This window comes from Parus major, chromosome 2 (genome assembly GCF_001522545.3).
Source record: "Parus major isolate Abel chromosome 2, Parus_major1.1, whole genome shotgun sequence".
NCBI lineage: Eukaryota > Metazoa > Chordata > Aves > Passeriformes > Paridae > Parus > Parus major.
The window spans coordinates 34,368,375-34,379,441 of NC_031769.1; the positions used below are offsets into that span (position 1 = coordinate 34,368,375).

Consider the following 11,067-nt stretch of genomic DNA (forward strand, 5'->3'; position numbering starts at 1 on the left):
CCTCTCCGTTCCCAAATTGTAGCTTTTGGTGTCTGTATAGAAATCAAGTGCACGTCAGTTCCTACGGAGAATCCATTGGAGAGATCTGAATGTGAAAGAGGAAAGAATCATTAAGGTTCAGACTATTCTGTTGTGTAGATTAAACACAGAGTTCCAACTTCAAACCCTAGGATTCTTCCTGCATGGATAAAACATGCACCAGTATAAGGGAGTCCATGTCAGGACTGCAGGGTCACAGCCTCTACACCACTGCTGTTTCTCAACTGAAGAGAAACTCACTTTAAACTTTGTTAAAAGCACAGGAAAATCCAGCAGAGGAAAACATCAGCAACAAAATATAAGTTTGTTGGTCAATTAATTACCTTTCTGAAAACTTTTTGCTCAAAATTGAAGGAAATGCAGTAGCGTGAGCAGTCCCCCCTGTGGTGAAATACATACATCTCCATCCACACTGACATTACAGTCAAGCTCTGAATCTTCTCTGTGTTCCCCCCAGCTGTGCAGCAAGCCCCACACTCCTGAACAGAGGTGCTGTGTAGCTTTGCACAGCTGTTGAACATCTGTGCTGCATACATGCACAGAGGGAAAGCAGAGTCTCACACATACACTTGCACTGAGGTGGCTGCAGCTTCACAGCCTTGGTTTGTCCTTGCTCCTTGCAAAGCCCAGCTAATACATGTGCTAGAAGATCTGTGAGTGGAGGCACTAATGGATTTCTGTCCTGAAAGCAAAGAGGAGCAGCATTTTTCTGTGACAGAGACATTCTGTGTAGAGAGACGACAGCAGAAGCAAAACCATATTTTACAAGTACCTTGCAAACAGGGGAAGACCAGAGTACTTCTGGTTTCAGCAATTTTGTGCTGCCCTGATGGCATGAGTGAATCCACTCACAATGCCCAGCTGGGAATTGCCATGGCTAGGGAAAGCCTCAGCAGAACCAGATGTACTTCACCCTGGCAGAGCAGTTGTATGAAGGAGCTGTGAAATGTTATCCAGGCTGTATTTCTCACAGGAAATGTCTGGTCCATGACTGATCAAGGACCATGATGGATCAAGGCACTGTGGCTGTCCTACACTGCGGTGCAAGAGCACTCTCAGGACTGAACTCAATATGCCACTCAAACAGGCAACGCTGATGTGATCCAGCACTGGAGGGAAACCTTGAGAACACCTTGCATTTTCCAGCAGGCCTGACTGATTTTCCAGTCAGGGCTACCTTCTCTGCAGCTTGGCCAAGCCTTGGTGGCCTTTCTTTGCTCCAGCCACAAGCAGTCCATCTATTCTTGTTTACCTTACATGACCTATGTCAGCAAACAAAACAGCCTGGGCTCTTCCCTGAAGTGCCTCTGTTCTCTGTCAAGGATGGATGGTATTTATAGCAGCCCGATTTATCAAGCCATCTCTCCAGGCAGGTGCAGGATTCAGTCTACTCCTAAAGGGTAACAAGTAGTTGGAATCACTCAGCTGCTGGCTGGCCTGAGACAGGCAGCAAGGCAGAACATCCATGTGAAGGGCTGGGTTCCTGCAGGCTGGAATCATGTCTGGGAGCATCAGTAGTCTAAGGAAAATCCTTGCCTGTATTTGTGGAGCACACCCTATGTGTGATCACACCAAGCACAACCTGCCAGAGATCTCCATAGAGGACTGTTGCATACATTGTCATTTAAATCGTGATTATGCTTTTAAAAAGTAATTAAGCCACTAATTCTTACACCCTAACAAGCAGTCACATGGAAATATCACTGAAGAGGCCCATGAGAGGTGTTTAAAGGCATCAAAAATCACAGTCCCACCGTAGCTGCCTTGTACTTGTTGTGGAAACAGTTACTATATTGAGATAAAATAAAAATTGTTAGTGAAAAATGTCTACATACCAGTGCTTGATGTGGAGCAAGACTACAAAGATGCAGATATTCTTTTTTTCCTGGGAAGTAAGCAACTGATTACTTTCTTTTTATTTTTTTTTTTTTTTTTCTATTTTAGGGTTACCTTGCATGAAAAGGAGAACTTTATGAATGCTGAAAACCTGGGAATAGTGTTTGGACCAACTTTAATGAGACCTCCAGAGGACAGTACCCTTGCTACACTGAATGACATGCGGTACCAGAAGTTAATTGTGCAGATTTTAATAGAAAATGAAGATGTTCTCTTCTAGTCAGAGAGGCATATCTTCAAAGCCATTTGTTTTAAGATAATTAGTCTGAAGAAAAAAACAACATTTCTTTAATTTTTTTTAAACAGAAAGGAAGAGTTCCTTGACTGCACTTCAATTTCTGCAAAGTTGCAGATGGATGCCAAAATGTTTAGGGAAAGCCTATGTCTCATAGACATATGCCTCTTTGTAGAAGGGAAAAAGAAGGTCAGAAAAAATCCTCTTACCTTGTATCTTTTGCCTTGCCTCAGATGTATATTTGCTTTGAGAAGTTTCAAACAATTTTATTGTTAACTTATTAAGAAACACAAAACGTATTTTAATATGGCTAGAGAAGCATAAAGGTACTTAATCAGTGTTACTTGTATACACCTATAAATTTCCTTCATGAGACATAATTATATATGTCAATTGTGAAACAGAACGTATATTATAAAGATATTTTTACTTTACCTAGCTGAAAGAATGGCATTTTATTTTAGCAAACTATAAATCAATGCGGTGCATTGATTATTTTCACATAATTCTTTCCTGCGTTTTTGCTATGATATATTGAAAACAATTGCCACTAATGCAGTATTATCCTGACATACCTCTTCCATTGCAAGTGTTTTAAAGGAAAATACCTTTCTTGTGCATATTTCAGCTTTCCTTAGGTTTCATTGCATTTAGGCACTAGAGGCCTAGGATTGTACACTTCTAGCCATTTGCTATTTCCCAAAACATGTAGTATTTTCTCTTCTTTTTTTCTCCTATGTAAAATACAGTCTTAAGAATTTTTTAAAAGTCCTGGTGGTAGTATCAGTTTCACATGCCACAGTAATATATAAGTTACATGATGCTGGGACACTGGATATTTTCTGGCCTTGTTGAAAGTCAGCACTTTTTTGGGTGAATGATGAAGGATTTGGTTTTTCTGTAAAAATCGAGTTATGTTTTGTCATGTTTCTCTATTTATAAATGTACAGTAAATCTGCTAAAGTTGTAGGTATTTATCTCGAATGTGTTTCCTGATGGTTTGTTTTAAAAAAGAAAAAAAGAAAAAAAGAAAGAAAGAATGTGTAGGACATGTGGGAGCTGGTAAATTTAATTTTTACCAAATTTTAATATTTTTCTCCCCTCACATACATTGACCTACAGCGTTCGTAGTCTAACTGCAACTTTTCCTAATGTTAAAACTGTTTCTCAGCATGACATGTTTCTGCAAGCATAGAAAATCAACATACTTTACTACCAAACTCAATTTTCAGTACAAAAAAAATTCTAATACACCCTCATCTTGATCATTTGTATCATATGCTTGGTAACTCAGTGATGCAGTTTCCTGAATTATTTCAGGGAGCACATGTTTCTATTCAAATTGAAAAATATGTGTAACTATGATAATGAAGAGAGGTAGAGGGTATGACTGTAAATTTGTTGTCTTCTAGAGAAATAACTAAGGGCTAGATAGATTAACCCAGATTGCAGAGCAAGTGGTAAATAGTCTGAGTTCCCAATACTTCCATAGATCCTCCTGCCTTGTACAGGACTATTTGTTGTAGGTTATGTTCTACTTAATACTGTCATAAAAATGATCTGGAAATGGTTTTATTTTGTGAAGTGAAATATGCTTTGTAATTTATGATAGTGTAAATGGAAGGAAAAAACCCATTAAATGTGTTAAAAGAGTTTTGGTGTCTGTCACTGACTACAAGGCAAGCTGCCAAACAAAAATCAATCGCTAATTACCATTCTGACATTGCTGAAAACTTTCCTACTCAAAAACTCAGAAGAGTTTTACTGCATGTCACAGTTTCAGGTTGGCACTAGGTTGCCCATACTACCACAGCCAAGCACATGCACACACATTTATTTTCAGAGACCACCCTGAACCATCTCTATGCAAAACTTCAAGCAAGCATTGAATCCCAGCATCAAATCTAATCAATATCTGAGAATCAATGCCATCAGGGTATTTTTCCACACTCTTGAACACAGACATTTGACTAACTTTGCTTTTCTTTATTTTTTTTCTGGTCAGTTCTGGTATGATTTGTTTTTTCAAGTACACAGGCAGCTTTAGCTTGTCCCACAGTCTGGAATCCCCAACACATGTCCCATCTTAAGGATCTGATGACAGTACAAGGCAGTCTGCCTAGGAGCACCCATGCTTGCTGTCTGGGGAGCAGAAGTTTCTAACCTGTTGCACAGAGGGATGAGCATGATTCTGCATCTTGAAACACAAATATCTATTAAATTGTTCGCTTGGCTAACTGAGCAGCCGATGTCCAGCATCCTCGGGGCATCCTGAGCACGGAGGTGAAAGGACTCTGTCCCCTCCACACCTCATTAGTGCCACCTTGTGCTGTGCCTGCTTCATCTCTTGTGTCGGACTTGTGGCCATCACTGCTGCACCTGGGGTTGAGCTGCACAGCTGAGGTCAGACCATTTCAGATTCACCATTTGAGGAAGAAAAACGGCAGCAGACTTCCCCCTGCAAAACTGACTGCTGAGACGGTAGATAAAATCACGTTTACCTGTAATGGAAACTTATAACCCAGCACACAGGAAAAAAAAAGGGTCTGACTGGATTAAACCAAATCCTTCCCTTTGCTTCAAAGCTTTCAGCAAGAGCATGATGACTTACCTCACACTAGCAGCGAGTTGAAAGACTCCTTTGAAAGATGCTCCAGGAGGCTGTGTGTGAGCCCATGTAATTCCCTGTTAGGTCATTTCATCTCGAGTAGGACACAGTTCTGCACCTCTGGGAGCAGGTGAGACACCGGTGTCTGGCTGCAGGGGATCCTGCCTGCGGCCAGGGATCAGCAGAAACCTTGTTCCCCTCCAGCTATTGGAGAAGGCCCTTGGTGAAGCAGCAAGTCCCCTCCTGCAGCCACCCACTCCCGATTCCTGTCTGCCATTCAGCTGTCCTCATGTTCTGGGTGCCACTCTGTGCATCCTCACAGCAACTGGGGTGGGACAACTCACCTTGCATAAAGCAGAGGTGTCTAACAATCATGAAACATTACATCAAAGTTATGATAATGGTTTGTAAGGTGGTAGCTTTCCAGGGTGCTATGGAACAGTTAAAATCTCTTCTTTATACCCATCTTTCTGAGACTCACCACTGTCAGATTTAAGTATTTGGAACCCACCAGGGAACTGAGCAAAGGAGTTGTTTTCAGACACCACCACGCTGGGGACAAGGCAGCATGCTCTGTGACTCCAAAGCACACACATCCTGAGAGGGCACCGGACAGGGAGCTGTCAAAGGGATTCCTCAAATGAGCCACCACTTCGGGGCTCCTCCACCCAGACACCAGGTGCTGAGAAACTTAATTATCCCTCTCCTACTGTCAAATGCTATTGGAATTGTACAAAGGATGTAGAAGTTACGGAGGGAGAAGAGATTGTGGGGGGGAGGGGGAAGAAAGAGAAACAAAGTGCATAGTAAGGAAAACTTTTTTTAACGTGAAGTTACAAAGTACAAAGAAGACAGAGGTTTGTTCTCAACTTTTTTGTTCTTTTTGTTTTGTTCTCAACTCAGTTTTGCAAGCTGAGGTCAGTTTAAGCTAAAAAACAGGTCTAACAGAGCACAAAGCTGGGTGATTTGGAACCACATTCATTTTATTTCTAAAGAAGAGGTAAGACTACACTTTTCCCCACAATGTTCTCAAAGCTCACAGAAAATTTGAGTGTTATTGACATGGACACTGCTGCAGGGGCACTTAGCCTAAGACTCTGGGAAGGAATGTATCAGGTTTGGGGTCTCTTCTGAAACAATGTTTTTGATAGACCTGGGCTGTGTATTTCTGGGAAATGCAGTACATGGGAGGGAGAAGGGATTGCAGGTGGGGTATTGGACTGAACTCTGGGCTTAGTGAGACCTTGGAGAGGTGCTGGGAGTACCTGGAGTCATAAATAGCTGGACTGAATCACATAATCACAGAATCATAGAATAGTTTGGGTTGGGAGGGACCTTCAAAGGCTATATAGTCCAGCTCCTCCGCAACCTCCCTGCAGGAGCCTGTCTGACCATCTTCTTATCTCTTTTCTTGACAAGTACAGAGTGCATTTCTGCAGAAAAGAGAAAAAATATTGCAGTGCTAATAAACCCCCTACCCATAACCAGGGACTGAAAGCACAAAAACTCTTTGAATAGGGAGGTAGTTGACAAACACTTAGGCAAGAAGAATGCCATCTAACTGGATCTTCAAAGCAGAATTACATTGCTATCCCTACAGCTATCTAAAGGAAATGAAGAGACTATAGAGCTAATAGAGATAAGGGTGAGAGCATCAATACACTTTATGTTCTTTAGCTGTAGAGATTAATTCCTTGATTTTAAAAAAAACTGTTAAGATTCAGAAATCTGAACCTTAGGGAACTAAGATTATTGCTGAATGCTCTAGGGCCTGCAGATTCAGGACATCAGTGGATCTTATCTGGGGGCCATACTTTACATTATCTTTCTCCAAAGACATGGTGTTCTGAATATAACTATGCTGCTGCTACAGGTAACGCCAGGACTGGGCGTTCAAAGCCTGAAGGACATGGATTATTGCAGGATATTTTAAGGACTGCAGTTAGGAAGAAAGCTTGTGTCAGATGGAGCAAGTGCTCTGTAAGCTACAGTAGAAATGAACAGCTGTCAGGGTTCAGTTTGCAGCAGATTTGGGGATGGCACAAACCAAGGTTGCCCCTAGAAGCTGCTTTCATTGCAGGGCCTGACAAGGTGACAGTCAAAATATACTCTCTTTTCTTGAAAGTGTGAGCCATTCCCTAAAAGGAATGTTAGAATGAGGAGTAGGATTAGATGTTGGGTTTGGAGCTGCAGATCTTGAAGAGCATAAATTGCTGCTAGCCATATTTGAAGACAACTTAATTTCTGTTCTACTGGAGGGCACATATGATGATCAATGTGCATGAAAATCCATATTCATTACCACATGCTGCTGCCCAACGACTTTAGGAGACTGGGCTCCATAGTTATCCATAACATCCATAGGTAACTGTTAGGGCTAGGTTAATAATCCAAATATTGAGGAACCAGTATTGTCACTGCAAGCTGCACAGCCCTCAGTGTTAGGAATATGGATGATGTCAATAAGGGGCTATTGTTCATGGTGGGGTTTTTGTTGTTTCAGACATGAGTGTCACAATTAAAGTAGGAATAGGAACAGACCTTGGAAATCTAAAGCCTTAAAGACTGAGTGGTTCCCAAAGTTGTGAAAACTGTGCAGCATATTGGTATCACTAATGATTTGCTCTGTCTTTCCATACAGTGTGTGGATTCTGTGTTTATGGTCTGTTTTGCTGAAGATTTGGACCTTCCTCATAGTTAAGGGTGTTTTAGGTAAAGTATCAGAATCTGCTGAGTTCTGAGACAGATTTATTCATGCAGCTGAACTTCCCATTGAATATGAATGAGCACTAGCACTAAGCTAACACCTTGCATTCCACTACAGGACTAGTTCCCTTCACAGAGCTGCCTTAGGGCCCATGTAAATAAGGATATTGTCTGCCCTAGTGTTGGAGGTAAGATCAGAAAACTTAAGACTACACCTGTGTCAGTCAATAAAATGGAGTCAAGGCAATCATGCCCTATCCATATTACATTGTGCTTAAATGAGGTCCTCTTAGGGGCTCACAGTGTCACCTGTGGCCTTTGAGAGTCTTTTCTTTCCTAGAGGCACTGATTCAAAAATTGTGCAAGGGCTGTGTTTCAGCCCATCAAACTGCTGCTTTCATAGCCAGAGGCTGTGGTGCAATGCATGTCCTAGACTGTTACATGAGGAGTGGTTGTGAAGTGTTGGAGGGTGCAAAGCCTGTTGCAGTAAAGCTGGGGCTAGGGCATAGATGGATAAAACTATACTAGGGCTTGTGTAGTTTTATCCATTCTGCCTAAGGGGAACAATCCTTTGCTCTCACTGCCTTGAAACCATGCCTGACCAGGGCATATACAGACAGAGGTCAAAATTTTAAATTATTCCACAGAGTCACCACTAATAGGCTAAATACACCAGGTGCAGGGTTAAAATCCATGCCCTGGTACTAATTATTTTTACTTTTATTTTTATTTTTATTTGCAGGGCAGATGTAGACTGGCAATGAATGCTGCAGTTCCACAGTCTTGAGTGGAAGCCTGGCATCAACAGGGAAAATGTTCTTGCCCATTATAAAATGGTTGGAGTCCTTCCTGTGGTTATTATGGTAAAAGAGAAGATTTGAGCTGCTGCTAGCACATGGAAATCTAAATCTAAAAGAAATTCAGTCACTGCTGGCTTCTTCTGAACTGGCAGCTTGACACAGATAGGAGACAGTTGTTTGTGTGGTCTTTTCCTGTACACAGAGGTTGTTTGGTTTAAATTAACATAACATTTTTGTTACGTTATGGAACAACAGTTCCAAGTATCGTTTTTAATGCTGAATGTTAAAGGGCCAACTTGCACCAGCAGGTATCAGTGTTGCATATTTTTTTTACTATGAGCCAATTGCTCACTTGTATATCAGGGCAGAGTTAAGAGTTGAATTGAAACTTGAAGATATAAACTTTGGATATTGCTGGGAGTATGGACCTTAGCAGAGCTCTGCTCTCTATAGGTGCCAGTGCCATGTACTCTTTTCAGTTGGTGTGAACACATCCTTGGCCTTAACATTAGCATTTGAGAAACCCAAGTTTTAAGCATCCAGTATATTTGCTGGATGGTCTGGGGTTTCAGCTCAGATAGCAATATTCACTAGTGCTTGTTATGCTTCTGGGTAGAATTACAACTCCATTTAATATCAGAGCTTTGGAAGCCAAAGGGTTCCATGGTGTTGGGAAGGCTGATGTCTGCAGTGGATGGTGCCTCTCTTGTCCTGCCAGTAGAGATGGGTCCCCTCAACACAATTAGATAAGGGTGTGGTTTGGCAATCCAAGCTTTCCAGAGCCAAATTTCAACTTGAGCACAGTAGGGTCTGCAAAGTTTGGAAAAAGGACAGTGGAAACTGCAAGAAGCCCTATTAATTTTTTGTTGTTGTTCACTGCAGTAACAGGGGTTGTAAATAAGATTAGTTTGAGGACTGACATTAAAATCAGTCTATGAGAATCTAAGTCTTGAAAATATCAGGATATTTCTGTTTTGGAGAGCCTGCCAAATTATGAAGAAATTTATGTCAATATGGTCCAACTGTACACAAAAGGAGCATGTTATAATTTAAAAGGCCCTATTATTTTATTTTGCAGTGTACTAGGGCAACTGCTAGAATCCTGCACAGACATGCTAGCTGGGACTATAAAACCCCACTGCTTTTTATCCCAGCATCCTGCAAAGACAGGACAGAATTTAACTGCAGCAGTCTTATTAAATGAATGTATCCAACTTCCATGACTTGAAATAGGCTACATGTTATTTACTTTTCCATTTCAATAAACACAGCAAATACATGTATACTGAAAGAATGCAACAAGTGCTGTCACAGCAAGAAAGGGAGGGAGCATACATTTTCACTGTCAGAGTTGTTTTTGTATAAACACTAACCTTAGTGACAATCTTGTGGAACAGCATGTTGTGACTTTCAAAAGCAAAGAAGGTTTTTCTCTCCTCCTGCACCACCACAGACTCATGCAAGCAGCATCCTCCCACTCCCACGTCTCTTACAAAGCTTTCCAACCTGCCTCTCTCTTTTCAGTAGGCTCTGCTTTCAGTATACTGTCAGAAAAGGAAAATCTCCATTCTAGGACTCTTTGAAATGGGTTTAACTGAAAAAACCCAAACTGATTTGATATAAGTTTGGCATTTTGTGAGCTAAGAGGTCAGGTGTATGGTAATCAAAATAAAATAAATACTAAATGTTTTGTATGACTCTATTTGCAGTGTGAAAGTTATAAAAGATGACCAGTAATTTTTTTTTGTGAAAAGAGCATTTAAAAATAAAAACTACTTTTTTTTCCTACTTAAAACCCCTTTTTCCCAGGCACTTCCCTGGGACAAGATGGGGAGAGATGCTGGTGTTCTCTTTCTCTACAGATAAAAGTGAGTAGCAAAGCAGTAGGTCACAGTCACAAGGAGAAATTTGACCCTGTGGTTTGCTGCTGCCCTTGGTCCAAGAGAGCCTGATGCCCTGGTGCTTTGTGTCTTGGAAAATGTTAGTTGCTTACTTATTACGAGGGAATGGAAAGGCCATCTTTTATCACTAGAAGTTAGTGTTTTATTCCATAGAAATTTTTTTTGCTGTTGATTTTAATTAGTATGATAGACAGTTTGGAGTACTTTCAAGTGTGTATGCTTCCCTATCAAAAAGCCTTTATTTTTGAAGAGGGCAATCTACAGAATAAGTTAAGTGCATACCCCAGGCTCCTCTTCCTCAGTAACCTGCATTCACCAATTTCAATACCTCCTATCTTTATGGACTATTCAGGGAAGCTGCAAATAGCAGAAGTTGATGTGCAAAAGAAAATGAGGCTGAAATATGATGCTTTCACACACTTTTTGGCACCATCATAGGCATCCTTGACTGGCTGAGTGTGTAGTTGATGGGTAGGGCGTTAGAAATCAAATGCATATTACATGGTGTAGTTCTCCAAAGAAAAAAATCATCACTTTTAACATATGGTGTGGCACAAGCAAATCTGTTTTCTCTTTTCTTGGTGAATAAAAAAACCGCAAAGTCGTTTGTATGACCATATATCCATCACCACACAGAGTGTCAAAATTCCAATACTATGTCAATTTGAATACGAATATCACACTACCCCGTGTGACCTACAGCGCCAGTCGCTTTCTAAAGAAGGGCAGTTAACCACAATTCTATTTTCTTCAAGGCTATAAAATACCCACCCACGCACACCCAGCACGTGCACAAACAAAAAGCAGTGATATTTTGTTTCAGCCGTGCACGGTGGCGGCACCGCATCCATCTCGGCAGCCCCGGATTTCACCTGCGCCGAG

The 11,067-nt window shown here is 41.2% G+C and overlaps 1 protein-coding gene across 2 annotated transcripts in view; it reads left to right on the forward strand.

Annotated features, from left to right (window-relative positions):
* The window catches only part of CHN2 (chimerin 2), a 156,888-nt gene extending 153,065 nt beyond the window's left edge, over positions 1-3,823 (forward strand). For both annotated transcript variants that reach the window (XM_015618786.3, XM_015618785.2), the window contains exon 13: positions 1,984-3,823. In XM_015618786.3, the coding sequence (XP_015474272.1) occupies positions 1,984-2,155 (172 nt within the window). In that variant the 3' untranslated portion in view covers positions 2,156-3,823. The remainder of the gene's footprint in view (positions 1-1,983) is intronic.
* Positions 3,824-11,067: the final 7,244 nt, after the last annotated feature.